We start from the raw sequence: 18690 nt of genomic DNA, 5'->3' as shown, positions 1-18690 counted from the left end.
ATAAAGGCAATGTCTCTCTTGGAGGGGAAATTTGCATGCTAAACTAAAGAGGTTAAGGGCAGTTTGCATTCTCGAGTCGGCTGGTGAAGCTTGGCATCAGACTGTGTTGTTGAGTAAATACAGTCTGGAGTCGACAGTCTAAACATTTGAAACCACTATGAGCCTCACCTGAGGTTCCTAAGAAGCGTAACTGGATGTACTTCCCAAAGCGACTGCTGTTGTCATTCATGACCGTTTGGGCATTCCCGAAGGCCTCCAGAAGAGGATTCACCTGTGGACCACAGGAAAACACATGACTCATCTGTCCCTCAAAAGCAGCTAGTCTTCAAATGCACGGCAGGTGATGACGTGACATGACATGAAACCTACATTTGACTGACATAGCTGACAAACCTGATTTTGGAAACAAGAATGAATGAAACACCTCACACAACAAACAATGCCTACTTGTAAAGATATGGCAGGAATTTAAGGAGATATTTCACAGCACCACACAGCATACACTTTTTTGTTACAATATAAGAGTCATTATTGTGGGTCTACTGCTGTGCATTGCTTTCTTCTAAATACAAGTAAATCCCTGGCTGAAGAGGGCCTCTATCAATCGCTTTTCTCTTTTCTGCACGGTTTGTATTTTGCTGTGTTATGACATTCTTGCCTGCTAGTGCCGCTTTTGTGGTCTTCAAAACAATGCCAAATAGACAGGGCCAGTCTTTTGGTTTGGCACAAATGGTTACGTTTCCACTGAAGTCTAGCTAAAGACATCCCATTTCCATGCTTTCTTGGACCGTACTAATTTCATATAATCTCCCCCCCACAGCCGTCAAATTTCTAATACATTCAGCACATTTTGGGTACAAACAAGTTACAATTTTGGCGTTGGGTCAGAGAGATATTGGAGCAGTTATTGCTCGAGACCCTTAACTGACCTTTACGACATGCTCCAAAAAAGAAAAGACATGAGCAGTGGCTGATAGTGTTATCTGCATAAACACTCTGGGGTTCTGATGTTTATTTCAAGTCCCAGGAGAGTTTTGGGAGGATCAAAGCTCTTTGCAAAAGATTTCAATTTCATGAGGAGCTCGCAGAGAGCATTAAGGCCCTTATCCTTCAACATCTGAGCCTATGGCTGGGTGTGACCAGGGATCCCTTATAAAAACCCAAATATATGCCAAATTAGAAAGTCAGGAAGTCCCACAGTATGGGAAACAGGATGTGAAGTCGCAAGTAAGGTCTTCTCAAAAAGAAAACATAAAGCATTCCAGATGGTTTGGCAGACACAGGAAGAACAGTGATTGCATGTCACCAAAACAAAGCAGACATGTTAGCATGTCTTTATTAACGATCATCATAATCCTGTGTATAGTATTCTTAGCACTGTTCATAGCATTTAGCTAAATTAGCTATATAAATCTAACCTTCCTATGCTCCATTTCTACGTGGCAGATTCATCCAGCCAGCAAACCAGAAAGGCAAAGGAAACCTCCCGCAACAAGCCAAGTGATTTTAAGAGTAACATGTCACTGTTTAAGTTGGACAGAGAATCAGGCCAGAGCAATTCTGCCCAACTAGCCTGACATAAACCATTCCTTTGGAAAAAAAAAAAAAAAAAAAGCTATTTTCCCCAACACGAGTGACCCTAACATTCCCTGCCATATGAGGATGGGAATTGTTTGCTAGTATTAGGAGGGAAGGGGACCTGAGGAGATTTGGGTCAAACTCCACAGCCACATGTTTGAAAGCCACAGTCTGAAAACAGCAATGTTCAATGTTGAAGGGGACTGGCAGGACAGACTCTGTTCTCTTGGCTCGGACTATCGGGAGTGCGAGACAAATGGGAAGTGGAATGGAACCCGGGAACACGGAGATCTGAATGATGGAACATTTTATTGGGAAAACTGGCAAAAGCTTCATGGTGACTGAGATTTCTTAGATGGCACATGGTGTTTGTGGACACATACACATAAGATTCACACTCACATGTTCACACGCACACACACACAGACACACAGACACACGTCATTCACAACCCAACCCTATTGCACAGCTGTCTAGTAGAGTATGAAAGACATTCCAGAGCCGCCAGTAGTGCGGAAGACTGCAATAAAATCAATATCATCTAACCAATAAATGGGAAGTGATTAAATGCCATGCCCTAATTACACCACCACAACAACCAGAAGCAGGACTTTACAGGAACATACTGTAAACCTCATTACTCTGAGTCATGGAAATCAAACTAAGCACACCAACATAAACAGAGAGAGAGAGAGAAAGAGAGAGAGAGAGAGAGAGAGAGACAGAGAGAGGGGGGGGAGAGATAGTTATTGTGACAGAGAGTGAAAAAAGAAGGCGCATGACATAACCTCTTGCACACCAAGAACCTCCTCTAGTGGCACTTCAAGTCACATCACACAAAGTGAACCTTTCAAGAAAAACACAGAGGAACATTTGAGCTGTTGCTGCATGCTATAAAAAACTTTTTTTCCATTATGTTGAGTACGTCACCAAAAACAGAGCAAAAGATGATGACAGATAAGCCCTTCTGGTGCCTGACTCCATTAATGGTGATAAATACTCTCATTTGTGTTGCTCTGGGAAACACTTTGGGATGACCATCACTAATATCTTCAGTAAAAACATTTTTTTCTTGCCGTTATATTTTGCTGCCAGCTGTTTATATAACTTTTATATAACTATACAAATTGTGAGCCAATGAAACATCGCCTATAGCACCACAGCTTTGCTGACAAATCTCCAGGGACGTTTCATTTCCCCCGGTTCCAAGCATAGTTAACTTATTTAATGAATAAAAACAGTGTTGTGGACAGTAGTAAATCCAACTATTAACATCTGTTAATGTGCACATATACCCTTGTGTACATAGAATGTTTTCCATGTGTCCACTGGTAACGCCAGATTCTAAATCTTTAAGCCCACATTTGCAGTGAGTCATAATAACCTGTATTTATGTTCAACTGTGCAACTAGCTTACACAACAAACAGGAAAAACATGCTCCAGGCAGCACCCACTAGTGAAGCTCAGCTACTTCAAGCTTTCCATAAGCAAGGGCAGAGAGAAAGAGAGAATGAGAGAAAGAAATAAAGGAGGTGAATGAGAGAGAAGAGAAGAGAGGGGCACAGAACAACACACCCACACAGACACACAGACACACAAACACACAGACACAGACACACAGACACACAGACACACAGACACACAGACACACAGACACAGTGCTGAGCATCTGATCAGAATCTGCAAATCTGCAGAGGTCAGGAGTAAGGGATGTGTCAAATCACCAGGCTCTCCCCGCTGTGACTCAGCAGACCAGCAGACACAGGGAGACCGGGAGCAGATCCTGCCGACCTCGCCAAAACAGCACTCGCAGTACATTTCACCTACGGTGAGTACATCTAGTCTTTCCAACCACAAATGATCCCTACAAACTTTGAATATATCGCCTGGAGTCTACCACTCCAGCAGAGCAAATGGCCACGTGGCACAGCACACTATTTACAAAAGGTACTTAAAACCAAAACAAAAGGAGACTAAACTAAGACGGGGTGTGACCAAACTGAGTCAGGTTTCGTGCCCTTCATAGCACTTTTGGAGCTGATCGGATCCGGCCTCCACATCCCATGGGGGCTGAACTGGGCTTGACCCGGCTGGATTGAGTCAGAACTCACCTGGAGGATCTGTTGCTCCAGCTGCGAGTTGGCTCTGCACAGCTCCATGAGGTGCCTCAGCAGCAGCTTGGTGCTCTCCGTCTTCCCTGCTCCACTCTCACCGCTGCACAGACACACACACACACACACACACACACACAGAGTTAAGAGTGAAACGATAAAGAGTGATGGTAGTGTAGTGGGTAAGGAACAAGGCTAGCTTGCAGTGGGCTGGATTGGATAGAATGCATTAAATGCGGGGTCATTAAAGTAAATGTTACAGAACAGGGTTAAACAAGGGCACCTGAGGGAGGGTGGTAAGTAAGTATGGATTGGGTCATTACTAGCACCGTACCGACAGGCATTAACACTTCCTCTGTGGAGACATTTAAACAACACAACATTTTACATGCAAAGGTTTCATGCAAAATGGATGAGACAAACATCTTTCTTTAGATGCAGGGATGGACGATGGTGCCGGACCTGATCCCACAGGTTTTGCACCATCAGATATGGAGGTCATCAGACTGATTATTCTAACAACATTTGCATGTGAGATGGAGCATGCAAATACTCATTTGTAGTCACTTGAGATTTCGCTCTGATTTATGACGTGCGTATTAATCTCACAACAAATGCATGTTCCTGGACTTTCTTGAAATGCTCACGCAAACAGATCAATCATGTCAATTTATCACTTGTTCTGTAACACTTACTTTAATAACCCCGCCTTCAATGCGTTCTGCCCATCCCTGAATTCAGACCATGCATACTAGCACAACCCGTGTGTGCGTCACTAACAATAATAGCCGTTTCAACTCAACACTAATTTACTTCCATTTAAAAATAGCCCTGGTATTTACGTCCAGAAAGATGTGATTGCTCGCGGTAAGGGAGTGCTATTCAGCACGGCCCGCGTGTACATTAAAAGCATTCTTCTCTTGTTGTCTTGGGGATTATCGCCCTGTGCACCTCAGTCCTCCTCACACACTGACCGGCCTACACATTCAGGGGCAGCTGTGTGGTAACCAGGGGCAATGGGGCCCATTCAGACATAGCTGGGAATTGTGGGAAGGTTTGCTTTTGAATCAGCTCAGGCTAGAGGCTAAACAAACGTGACCGAGGCAGTATGTGAGGCACACAGGGCTCTTTGAGAGAGAGAGAGAGAGAGAGAGAGAGAGAGAGAGAGAGAGAGAGAGAGAGAGAGAGAAACAGAGAGATGCCACTAATTGTCAGAGAGAGAGACTGTATGTACTTCTACTTGGAATCCTTTCCACAATCCTTTAATTTCCTGAATTTCCTGGTTAGTGCACCCTGATTGTCTCTGTGTGGGATATTATACACAGAGACATGCTTTAATGCCAAATTCAGAAGACTAGCCGGAATAAATAAAACTTTGAGTGGGCTCCTTTCAAGAAAGTAACTTAAAGGAGTATCAAAGGTTTCCATTTTTGGGAAAATTGTGTAATAATATATCTGAAAGCAAACAGAAAGCACATCCAGGAGCGGAGACTGTGAAATACATTGAAGTGAAGTGTCCTCAGTAAAACCACAAACAGCTTGTAGAAGGGCTGACTTGCAGTCAAAGCACACGAGTCCTATGGGAGGCATCTACACTGGTGGAGACTTCTGAACATGCCGGATGTCTCAGTTATGTGAGAGTTTGACCAGACTTGTGTGCATGATGGAATTGTAATTATATGTTGGTGAAACATATTTAAATTTCACCCAAGTCTGTTTTTCTACAAGATGCAGTTTTAGGTTTATGCTATGTATGGCTGAACTGTGTAAACATTCACTTGACATGATTTGTTTGCTTGTGGCTGTCTACAACAAACAACACCTACATACTGTACTTGCCGACACCCTTGGGCAGGATCACTATATGCACAATCCAATAATTCAAAAAGTGTCTAATTGTTGCATACTGTGTCTAAGTTGACATTACTACAACCCCAAGATCACAAACACATGCAACTCATTACAAGACCCTACTCAAGTGTACTGAATACCTTTTTGATCTTGGAACAGGCAATGGTGAGTGCAAGAGCTCTGTCAGTAAATTGTGTCAGGCAACTATTGTAATGCAACAGATTTAAAAAAAAAAAAAAAAAAATCCAATGCAAGTGCTTACTTTTGCTATCAACATTGTTCGCACCATGACCACACATCTTTCACAGTTTCCACACACAACTGCTGTCTTTCCGTCTGAGATGTTCACAGCACCCAGTAACAGCGGTCAAGTGCAAAGTCAAGAGGAAAGTGATTAACGGTTACCCGTACCTGATGACTATACACTGGTTCATGGGTCCAGTTCCTAGTCGGCCCATCATGGATTGGTATGCCCTGTCGGCAACAGCAAATATGTGAGGGGGCAAAGCCTTCTTGTCATGGAATTTGTATCTTTCTGATACCTGAGGAGTGAAGGGGAGGGAAAGACAGATAAAGGGGAGAGAGTGTGTGAGAGGGTGATAATGAGTCAGTCTCCAATAAATTACATTTGGACCGTCTCTGGAGCTGAGAACCTTATTCCTTAATGCAGTTAGTGTGAAACAGAGAGTCTGCTTACATGGAGAGTGAAACAGAGTGATGCTCAAAACCAACCAGGGTATAATATGAGATTTACAGATTCTGGCCTTCATAATAAATGTGATACTATATTTGGTAACATTACCACAGGTTACACTGGAGGTATTAGGATCAACACCAGTGAAGTATGTATATAATATTGGCTTTTATGTTTGTTAGAGAAAGGTAAGCTATAGGTCTAATTGGAGATGACAAGTCATCTCCCAGCTCATTTCTGCAAAGATTGAACACATACCTCTTTTTCATATAAAGGCAAATACTTAAAAGGATTTACTGCCAGCAAAATGTCACCAATGTATGTCTGGGGGGGGAAAAGACAGAATCAGTCGTTAGGCTATCACCACAATTAAAATGGGTCAATTCCAATGTAGCACGTAGCCTAGTCAAACTTCGAGGAGATGAGAATAAAAACCGTGTTTACTTTAGCCTCTGTATTGAGTTCATTCCAACATGACTTAGCACATCATTCTTGTCTCTACTCGTATGGAAGGGTTGGCTACAAAGTGATCATTCTCATTCGGCCAGGTAACTGAACGCCCGGAAAACAAACAAATGTAACTTGGCACTAGCCTATACAGATTTGGAGGTCATTATTTAGGCGATAAAGCAAATTGCCATGCAGGCGTAGACTATTTAGAGCCTTCTCGAAAACATTTGAGCTCAAAATGACAGTAGTAGCCTACTCTATATCCTCATTCCACAAAAGTGTACAAAACGTGTCTGGGCAGACATGTACGTGCTCAAAGTAAAACAAAAAAAGCCTACAGTGCACAAATGCGAAGACAGTCAAGCATTTTACTTACATAGATTTTATCCTGTTTAAATCGTTGACTGAGAGACTCAAGTAAACTTTTTTCATTCAGCTCTGATAAAGTTGCCAAATCTTCCTGGAGAGGGTCCTCCATCGCGTTGGCTGGTTGATTTAAAAAATCGTTCTTCAAATTCACCCTTGTTCAGTCGTGCGCATACAGCCTCGCTTTGTGCCTCTTTCTCAGATGATTACACACACACCGACACAGCACCAGCGTCAGTGACAACCAGCTCTCTGTATCCTAACCACCTCCTCGCTCTCTACCCGGTGCTAAATGAACGTTCTCTCAAACGTAGGCTACTCTGCCTCCCCCAAGAGTCCACGCCACTTAACTCTTTCCTCTCTACCAGGCGGTCGGAGTGACAGTTGGGAGTTTATTCGTTTACCCACGTGTCAGCAGAGCTTTTATATTGGTGTTGAATCATACCTTTTACATCATCTACTAGCCTATCCTACATTTTTCCGTCTTAAATAACGCAATCATGTTTCAACTATTGCCCGCTCAAAACACTCCCATTAGGTTTATATGTTCCGGCCACTGAGGCAGAATTGATGACGGGACGGGACACGCTTGATTTCATGATTAGTTTTCAGCAGAAAAAATAATGGACACGTCCTTTCAACTACATAATAAAACAACAAATAAACACTCGTGTTTGGAAAAACATTTTAATTAGTGTTCAGACTTCAGGTTAGCAATAATGAAAATATGTTAGTAGGCCTAGGCTACATGTCACTTTACAGAGGCTTATCCGAGGGGCTGAAGGGTGGGGAGAGGTGAGTTTAATCAAACATAACCTTCATGGTATGATGCACACGAAGGTTTCTCTTGCAGCTAGCACAGGAAACCTTTCAAACTGAAACTCAAATCAGTTAAGCTAAACCATAGTAACCTCCATTCTGAGGTTAAAATTGACATGCCATTCTGGGTAGTCAACTTGTATAGCCTAGTCCCAAAGTCAAAAGATCAGACAGCTAAATAGATTTATTTGACTAAGAAAAACAAAACCTACATTTAAATCACAATGTTTTAACCAAGTCTTGAGACAATCTCTGCACATGGGTGAGGTGTTGTAGGAAGGTGAGTTTACATCACACATGATCTGCACTGTAGTCTATGACCACAGAAGTAACCCTTTGCTGACACAGAACATGTGTCAGACTCACACAACCAGGTAAATTAAACCATATAAAAATCATGTCACATTGCAATTTTTTAGCGTTAAAAATCGTTACATGTGCCATAGAGCAGCCCCTCTGATCATGGTAATAAATTAGTATAGTCTTCTTCCCATCACTAAATGCATAGACATGTTGTGATACACACCACACAAACAACATTCTGCCACACACAAACAACTGAGCAAGAGTTTTGTTACTCTCATGATTATTTTCATTTACATCGACAGTAACAAAAGATAATAATAAAAAACATTCACTTATTATAAAATAGTAAAACTAACAGTAATTGCAAACATCTATCAGAATAGTAATAAGCACTAGAAAACTCCATCGCCATTCTTCTCGCGGAGGTCCTTGTTCCTTGTCACGTCATCTAGCTCCCGGCCTGGGACCTTCTCCCCCTTTCCCTTCCTCTTCCTGGATGAAAGAAGAGAGATTAGCACATCCACTGCACACAGGGAACGGTCACAGTCAGAGTGCCCACTGGGGCCTCCTCAGTTATAAACTTGACAACTTGACAGCTTGACAAAGGCTTTAGGCCGAAATGTCGTCCAATAAAAAACTGGCATCGGATAAGAGTGTGCGGTCTCCTCTCCTTCATCTTCATCAAGGCTACTTTATCCCGCGACCAGAACCTCGAAAAGAAAAAATACAGGTGTGCGCAGACTTTACTAAAAACAAGGCCTCCTCAGTTATAACCAATGTAGTGGTAACATAAGAGCTGGTAAACTATGAATTCTGTGATCTCGGAGACGTGGACAGTGCCATGTGGTATACATTTTTTTTAAAAAGGCATTCAGAACTTATTGGTGGAGGTTATTGTCTAATGTTTATATTAATACCAGTGGTATTAAATGGTTCCTAGAGTGTTGATGAGTGCACATATTGTGAATGTGAGTAGGCCTACAGTGTGATTTTTGAATGTTAAAAGTTGCAGTTTGTGAATAAACTGCGTTTCCTTGTGTTTAGCTTCCACTACATCCCTGGTTATACCGGTATTCAGAGAGGCTTCTGGTAGAAGCACAAGACCAGCAGAGTAAACTTACCTCTGGGTGACATACAGGGCAATTGCTGCGATTACCGCCACGCCAAACACCACCGCGCCTAGTACTCCCACCACCAATCCTGTAAAACAACAAAAAAACAACAAAACTTGCCATTGACTTGACTTTCTACAAGTTAAGTACACATAGAGTCTCCCTTTGTTATGTTTACATTACTGATGCATGGTCTACTTTACACATAGGCCTACTGCATTGTTATTTATACGATTAAATGTGCATTACTGTAATGAAATGATGAGACTAGTACAAATTTCACCGTTAACCATACAGTAACACTGTACTGTAGGCATATGTAATGTCCACAGTGAGCCAACCTGTATCTGTAACTGTAGTTACTTTATAAATGTCTTTACCTGCAGAAACTGTGGTTTCATCTGGGTTGGGATCAGGGCCTTGTCCCTGTCCTCTTCCAGATTTAGCTGAGGGGTAAAAGCCACATTTTATTTGAAAAAAGAGCACTGCTGACCCCTAGTGGATTAAAATAGAACAGACAATATAACTTATAAAAGGCGACTATAGGGAAATCTCGGGCATAGAAAGAGTTTCAGTAAAAGAATAAAGACTCTAGAGGAAATAATGGAAAAAAGGACAAAACATTATATCTATATCTATGTCTATATATACATATATATATATAGACATAGGAATAAGATTACCTCGGCATGTTGCTTGACATTCTTCTTTTGTGTTGAAGCGGTTGCCATTGCCTTGGCACCCACCATAGTGAAATAAACGACAAGCCTTGGTCTCAGTGTCGTAATAGAATTGCATGCGTAGGGCCGTACATGGACCATTGTCAGGGGGAAGAGAACAAACCGCATCTGAAAGTGCAGACATGCGTTCATTACTGCTGATTAAAAGCTGATAAGAGCTGTTCCCCAAACATTCTCTCTCTCTCTCTCTCTCTCTCTCACACTCACACACACACACACACACACACAGACACACAGACACACACACACACACACACACACACACACACACACACACACACACACACACACACACACACACACACACACACACACACACACACACACACACACAGACAATGTATGCAAAAACTAGTTCAAGGCTGCCACTTCCGGCTTACCTCCATCTGGGAACTTCTCCGCTTCAGCAGGGAGACACTTTATAGTGCAACTCCGCACACTATCATAGTTGTTGGAGTTGCCTCTCTCCCCTTTGTAGAAGAATGGTGAACACACTTTGTAATCTGAATCGAAGAAAAACCTCACTTCGCGCGCCTCCCCTTGCCCCTCTTCACGAGGTTCTCTGCATCCTTCGATCGGCTCTAAAGGGACAAATGAAAAGGGTGTTCGTTTCAAAATGCTCAGTTAGACGACAGCAATCAGAATAAGCATATGAGTGTGTGATCTACAACTCAATCAAAACATCAACGCTGTGTAGGAAGGGATTTTGGCCTAGGTGTCAACTACCTGTATTTAAAAACAATTAATTTAGCCAACATATTTTTTTCCCTATAATGGTTATAGTCATAGTTGATGTCAATATGTCAGTTCAATTCAATTAAAAAAGAAGAAAAAAAAACCTTTCCCAAGGGACAATTTCCTCATCCAGGCATAGTGACAAATAAGACATAACAAAATGGCAGACATAGGGGTGTAAGTAATGCCATGACAAAGACCCATGCCAAAACACAACACATAGTTCTACTCTTCTAAGATAAAATTTCATTCACAAAACATTGCAGTGAACTTACCTGTGGACATGGCAGAGGCAAATATGCACACCAGGAGAAAACAGCTGAAACATGGTTTATACGGCATGTTGGAGCGACTGTTCATAATCAAGTTTCAGGAAATCCACAGACAACACTCGGGCAGTGCAGTGAGGCGCAAATGAAGAGTAGTTCAATTGAACGTACTGACCTTCAGACTCTTATTTGAGTCCAGGGTTTTATGGCCTAGGTGTGTCCGAAAGCCCTCCTACTGTAGTTTCAGTCATAAAACTGGCCTGTGATGCTTCACAGTTTCAATCGTAAAATAAGTCAATTATTGTTGTTCACTTGGCAGTAGGGTTTGAACTGTTGGTTTCAACAAACCGATAAATAAAAGGAGAACACATAGACAAACAAGAAAAGCACTCCGAGAGTGCAGAACATAACTGCTTCCTGGATCCAGACGGTGATCTTTAATGCTTTCTTCCTTGGGTCATTTCAGACCTGTGCTGAAAATTTCATCAAAATCCATCCACAACTTTTTGAGCTATCTTGCTAACAAACAGACAAACAAAGAAACAAAGAAACAAACAAACAAACCCCGATGAAAACATAACCTCCCTGGCGGAGGTAATAAGGGGAAGGAAAATGAGAAGATAATTATGTTGCCAGCGCTGGGAGTCAATGCACACTCACCCTGAGAATGTATAGGCAGCAGGAGAAATTGTTATACTACATTTTTACACATTTTTATATCTGAGCTCTATAAGAAGAGGGATCCAGAAACTATACATTAATGCCCTAAACCTAATGATGTCTGAAACCAATCTCCATCTCCATCCTCCAACTTCTTCACAACAAGGAAAGCCATCCGCACTGAAAGGACTTATGCACTTGTACACTTTGAGGCATGCCATAGAGGGAAAAATACATGAGAAAACTACACACACAGATACAAACAAACAGACAAACAAAAGACATATAAATGAGCATTGAGGAGTAATGCAATATCTTACATAATAAAGTTAAATATGGTATGTCCTATTTGGGTACTTCCTGAGGGTATTTCTAACACAGCCTACATTCATCAGTTTGTAAACAGAGACCACAACTAAAAGGGAAGTCAGTTTAAATGTCTTGAGCAATAGTGCCTCTTAGTTTCGATGACTCTCAGTAATTGGTGACTGGTGAGCACCATGCATCCAAAGTTTAATATCAACACAAAAGCTCAGATGCAAAATCAGCCTATATTTTTAGGGTTTTAAGGGCATGCATGCTCCATCATCATGAGAAAAAATAAGACCAGACCTTTTTTCAATAAAGAAAATTCAGACTTTACAAAAGTATCTCAGGAAATGTTATAAAACAACTGAAAAGTGTATGGCATGCATGGCTGAAATGTTGATTTTTGAGAAAGAAAGACATACAACATGCCTGGACTTGCAATGTACCATTAGCTGAAAGCAGTTGCAAATGTGTCGCACACCCGCTGTACCTCAAGTGTTCAATAACAACAAAACAAAACAAAACAACAACTAACGTTGTCAAAAGAACCGTCTTTTTGAGCTAAAAGCAGGTTTCTTTAGCAGGTGCTTTTGGCCCATTGATGCAGGCTCCACAAATCATAAAACAACATCACCAAGAGACCAGACTTAAAAAAAACCCCAAAAGGTTTCTTTAGCATATGTTTATGCCCCGTTGATGCAGGCTCTAAGCAAAGCTAGGCTGAAAGCCCAAACAGAAAACCAAAAATGTATTTAGCAAGTGCTTATGCCCTGTTGATGCAGGCTCTAAGCAAAGCCAGTCGCCTGCATGAGCAACAGAAAAACACCAAAACAGAAAAAAAACATTACCACCAATCAAGCAGTGATAGTGAGCCAAAAGTAGGCTTCTTTAGCAAATGCTTGTGCCCCGTTGATGCAGGCTTTAAGCAAAGCTAGAAGGCTGAAAGCCCAAACAGAAAAACTAAGTAGAAAAAAAAAACATTATCACCCAAAGAGCAGTCTTTGTAAAAATGTTTATACCCTATTGATGCAGGCTCATGCCCTACCAAAGAACCAAAACATTAAAAAAAACATCACCAAAAGTGCAGTCTTTGTAGACATCTAGTAAATGTGTATGCCTCGTTGATGCAGACTCTAAGCAAAGCCTGTATGACCAACTAAAGAACCAAAACAGCAGAACACATCACCACCAATCGAGCAGTCTTCGCTGAAATACCTATTGCATTCATAAGACATTATTTTGTCACTGTGGCTGCTTATGGTCCCATGCATGTCTGGAATTGCAATGCACCATTACAGGCTAGTGACAATGTCCCCACATTTTTGAGATACCCCTACCGGAGGCATAATTAAACCCAACAATTATTTTCTTCATCTAAGGTCTCAATCTATATATAAAATGGATTCTTGGCTAAACATTTTTTACAGCTAAGATTGTTAAATTAACAGATATTGTTTTACACACCAAAACCAAAAGGGACTTAAGGCATAAAAAGTAATGCAGATCAATCACACAACATGATTTCATGACAGGTCACCATGGTCAAAACAGAATGTTTCGCATCATGGATGTTGACAAAAACAGAACAGAATTATTCCCAAATAGAGAAAGAGGCACTTGGTTTGGTATTTGGAGTGATGAAGTTTCATGCACCTTTATGGTAGGAAGTTTCTCTTATTGACAGACCATAAGCCATTGTTAAAAATTGTAGGGCCTTAAACAGGTGTGCCAACACTGGCCGCTGCTACTGCAAAGGTGGGCTCTAATTCTAGCAGCATACGTATGGAATCCATTACATAAGGTCAGAGCTGCAAAGCAATGCCTTATCAAGGTTACCTGTCAAGCCTAGGACTAGTGTGGATGTGCTGTCAAACCCAGTGTACAGAGTATCTTACCTGGAAGACTTACCTCTTACTGCTAGAGAAATAGCCAAAGAAACATACAGAGATCATGTGTTGAAGGTGGTAAAGCAGTATTGACAGGCTGGCCTACGTAGATGATGAATCACTGAAGCCTTATTTTCAGAGAAAAGGCTGGTAAGGAAAGCTGGCTCTGTTGTGGGAGCTGAACGGGAGTGTATCACTGAACAAGCTAATCAACATCCTGGACAAGGACTGCCATCCACTCCACAGCACTATCATACAGCAGAAGAACTTGATCAGCTGGAGACTACGCTCACTGCATGCACAACTGACAGACTGAGTAAGTCATTCGTACAGCTATACTTACTCTACAATGCTTCATTAAGAAAAGGAGAGGTGGACTTCTCTCTGCATAGTCTATCTGCACCTCCACCCTCTTACAGTGGGGAGCACATGTATTTGATACCATGCTAAAGTTGCCTAAAAAGAGGAATATAAAAATCATCATTTGACAATTGAGAGGTTCACCCGACGGCAGAGGCAATTGGACAAAAGTTGGTTTACTAAGAAACTGAATTCAGAGAGCAGTCTTGTATGCGAACAATCATGTTTCTAAATTTCAGAAGTGAAACGTGATAAAAAATAAATAAATAAATAAATAAAATATAAGTATCCTTAACATGGCTCTTCTACTGCCAGCCTTAACATGTGGGGTGACACAGGCAGAGCCGTAGACAGTATGTATATGGCGCCCTCTAGCGGCAAAATATCAACTTGCATTTTTTCAGTGTTTCTCTTGTCTAGACCAAGGGCTCCCAACCTTGTTTGGCAGATGACCCTATGATGTCACAAAACATTGGCGACCCCAATCATTCACATATTGTTAGAGAGAGCGCATCTCATCTCTGCTATCTGACTAACTCGCCTGGTTGTTTTGCTACTTTGTTTGGGACTGATAAACCCACGATGATCTCATGCGGGATGTCTAATATTTTTATGCGGGATGTCTTTATTTTTACATAGCTAGATTGTAATGAAGGATCCAATTAATCACTTAACTTGGATATCATGTATATTTATTTTTATGTAACATACTGGTCAATTGTAAGATACCCAAGTAGACCGTATTCATTTCAGGCGACCTCACATTGGGTGCTGTCCGACCCCAAAGTTAGCTGATGCTCTAGTCTAGTCTGTGTGTCTAGAGATAGGGGACACTTTACCATCATGTTATTGTTACGAACATTTTTTTTTTAAAACAGGATACCAATCAAAGCATGCCATATCATATGCAAAGAAAACTATTTCGTATTTCTTAGGCCTCTGTAAAGTTAGCATCGACTCAGGCAAGTCCATGTTATGATCTGCACTGTACAGACGTGTAGCACCATGATTATTCAGCTTGTTCATTCTTCTGTTATACAACACACATCAAATTAAGTGTCAAATAATAACAAGCCTCCCATGTCAAAACATCATGCTCTCATGAGATTGGTGCATACTTTGAATGTTAACCATCCTGTGTTTTTACAGGAAGTATGCTGGTACGCACCTGATAGTGGAATAAAAGCCTTACTCCATGGAAAACACAAAAGAAGCTCAAGAGGATTCATCCCTAATTAAACTCTTGAGAGATGACACGAGTCAAGAGAAACACTGCATGTATCTCAGAGGCTTCTACCTAACCTTTACAAACAAGGAAGGACACCATAGTTTAAGCTTTTAGGAAAGGTTTTATTGCAGTAAAAATGGTTATCATATTTCAACAATAACTAAAATATTTCTTATAAAAACTCTTTAAGATAAAAAAATTATATAAAAGCAGCACAGTATTTAAATAAAAAACACTGTTTCACTTAACTTTAAAGTGAAATTAACAATGCTTAGGCCTACATAAGTACATATATAAACTCATAAGTACTGTATGCCTGAGAAACAATGAGTAACAGTCATCCTAGAAAGAGCAGCAGTGTAATAGGAATTAGTGAGTTAGCTTGCAGCGGGGTAGGACAGCATGCTATGCTACCCCTTAAAGTTCTGGAAAACCTCTGCCACCTCTAGCCAGTTTCGAAAGCAGGCCAAGCCCTGGTCTCTGATCTGCTTTCGGCCTTTGTCTGTGATCACCTGGCCATTCTCCTTCACAATCACCAGCTTTGGCACAGCAGTAATGTTGTATCTCTTCTTGAGGTCACTGCAAGACAACAAAAAAAAAAGAGAGACCTGTTTACCATATAGATCAGTTGCCAGACTTGCCACAGACCATCACCCTCAAGCTATGATGAACCATAGTTCTATATCTATGTGATAAACAGAAAAGAAAAAAAATGATGTGTGAAGTCTTTGTTGGTGGCACATTGTGTAGCCTAACAGTTTTGAACTGTGCTTTGCTTTGAACATCTTTGATCTTTATTCTTTACGGCATCATATAAGAGGCAATACGCAATATGTTTATTGTTTACATGATAGTTAGGCTACTGCTAGCGCCTAGCCTTACCTCATACTAATTGTGTTCAAGAACAGTACAGTAGGCCTGGCCCACATCTTTTTCAGCAATTTGCTTACCAAAATATATCATTGTGTTATGGCCGTAGTGCCCCCTTCCCTTTACAAAAGCAAACTCGAGAATGTTCAATATAGTTTTGAGGTGTCTAGTAAAGAAGTTCAGATCTATTTATAAACATAATCCTTAGCCTACTGGGGAGAAAACCTGCCTAAACCTCTTATAGAGAACGCGCTGTAAACACACGCTGCAGGCTATCCATTTGATAGCTTGTCCAGATGAAAAAATAATAATACAAGAAATACAAGAAAATAACAGTTTGTGTAATGAGTGTCAAACCAACAGACAGAATCTGATGAGGCTTCAAACTTACTGTTTATATTGATCTGTCCACGGCAGAGCAAGCCAGTCTCCATGCATGTCATGGTAGTACTCAACCATGTCCTCTGTGGACTTGTCAGATGATATGAAGACAATCTCAAACTGTGCAGGCGGCTCGGCCTCTTCAACCAACTCAGTGTAAAAATCACAGAGAATAGGTGTGAAGTCCCGACAAGGTGGACACCATCCGGCGGAGAAGTATATACCTACAACTTTGTTTCGCAGTGCAGCTTCTGGATCAATAACATCCCCATCTTTGTTTAGAAGAGTTCGACCTATGAACACCTCCACCATTGCTGAAAGTAAGACTATAAACGTGTGAAGTTAACGTTATTTACTCAAGCTAAGTTATAAGCCTGTGATTCTGGGAAAATTAAAAAATTAACGTTTAGTTGCTAATTGGCTAGCTGCATTAACAGGCCAGCAACATCAGCAAAATAATCTTCCGTAGGCTAGTTCGAAGCTACGTTTTACAAGAATGGCAATCGGTCAAACTTACACAATTTACGCAAAAAAGCAAAACAGCGGAGATAGATTTGTCGTCGATGTGCAGGGAATATGTTCCCTGATAACAGTTAGGCTACTCAAAATCCTAAAATATGTTTCCTACTAGTCTCACTTCTCGACACTGACTGACTGACAGTGTGCAACCGCCTCATTCATGGTAGACATCTGAAACAGCCAATGAGCTTATTCGGTGATTCCCAAATGTTTTGACGTAGCAACTAGGGGCGTAGCAAGCAAAGGTGTTTTGGGTGATATCTTCTATCAGAGCCGAAACACAATATCACCCCAACCTTTTGTCATGAAAATGCAGAAATTATTAGTTAGTAAGAATTTGGCTGGGAATATTTATCTTCCTTATCCCAGAATCCCCCACTAAAAAGCTTGATACGCATAACAAGAGCTATAGCCTACCATTCGTGCTGTAAAATGAACAGAACATTCCATAATCAAACTAAACAGAATACTGGACTGATTCAAAAGTTCAAGAAGAGTGACTGAGTGCAACATTTTTGACACAAACTACCTCAGTCGCATGGGCAAATGTACAAAACTGTGGCGGCCAGACATGAGTCTAACAGGAGAGAGTGGGCCAAAATAAACAGCAAGGTTAAAGGATGGGGGAACACATGAAGTGAGACAGGTGTATAGGGCAATTATGCATTCTCAGCAGTCAGCAGTTCTGCTGTCCACTTAAGGAGCCTATATAGCCTACTTACCTAGAAGTACTCGGAATTGAGACTCTTACACTTTACATGGAATCAACAAATGCCTGCAGAAGGAATACTGAAGAGAAGACATCAATGCAATCCTAGCCTGATGTTTTAAACACAGCAAGAATTAGTACATGGAATGTTGAATCTGCAAATGGAACCATCATAGCTACAACTTGAAATGCTAGGAACAGATGGTGAGGCCTGAACTTACTGTGAAAATACAGTGAGGGAGACATGCACATTTTGGACCATGTGAGCAGTCCTCTCTGGGTCTCCGTCCCTTTTGTAAACACAATTTGAAGGATCCCTTCCATTGCAAGGCCTGGCTCAAGCTGAAAGGAAAGGACTCTGAATATAATGGATGACAATAAAAAGCCACTATAAAGACAATCTGGTTAAGTTGTTAAAATTGTGGTTAATTAATATACGTAAGAGGATTTCACAATATACTAATGCGAGTGAATTATTCCAAATGCGGCCTTCCACAAAGATAAAAGGGTGTATTCATTGTGTCTATACATATTCAGAGAGAACACATTGCAGAGCTTAGGAGTTTCCAGAGTGCAATATTCTGTGAACACATTCTGTAACAGTAAGGCAACCTTAAAGCTAACGGGACAGGTCATAACGTGGACGACACACTATTGGTATTTACAAAACGTGAACACACTGGGAAGACATGCTAATAGAAGACAGAAATAGCAACACTTTTCATACATCCACGAG

At 41.1% G+C, this 18690-nt stretch overlaps 2 protein-coding genes across 2 annotated transcripts in view; both read right to left on the bottom strand.

Moving 5' to 3' along the window:
- Positions 1–7377, bottom strand: part of LOC134071257 (myosin-IIIb) — a 29497-nt gene extending 22120 nt beyond the window's left edge. The window contains exons 1-5 of the mRNA XM_062527898.1: positions 7062–7377; positions 6494–6559; positions 5953–6083; positions 3691–3793; positions 169–271 (exon numbers count right to left, since the gene is read on the bottom strand). Coding sequence (XP_062383882.1) covers positions 169–271; positions 3691–3793; positions 5953–6083; positions 6494–6559; positions 7062–7163 — 505 coding nt within the window. The 5' untranslated portion in view covers positions 7164–7377. The remainder of the gene's footprint in view (positions 1–168; positions 272–3690; positions 3794–5952; positions 6084–6493; positions 6560–7061) is intronic.
- An 8199-nt stretch (positions 7378–15576) lies between these two features.
- On the bottom strand, positions 15577–17366 carry nxnl2 (nucleoredoxin like 2). The gene is made up of 3 exons (XM_062527798.1): positions 17244–17366; positions 16737–17052; positions 15577–16054 (listed from the first exon to the last, which is right to left on the bottom strand). Exons 2-3 carry the CDS (start codon positions 17036–17038, stop codon positions 15886–15888), a joined length of 471 nt encoding a protein of 156 aa, XP_062383782.1. The 5' UTR covers positions 17039–17052; positions 17244–17366; the 3' UTR covers positions 15577–15885.
- Between the last annotated feature and the right edge of the window lie 1324 nt (positions 17367–18690).

This window comes from Sardina pilchardus, chromosome 23, assembly GCF_963854185.1.
Source record: "Sardina pilchardus chromosome 23, fSarPil1.1, whole genome shotgun sequence".
NCBI lineage: Eukaryota > Metazoa > Chordata > Actinopteri > Clupeiformes > Clupeidae > Sardina > Sardina pilchardus.
The sequence above is the reverse complement of the archived record's forward strand: the minus strand, read 5'-3'. Positions and strand labels throughout refer to the sequence as shown.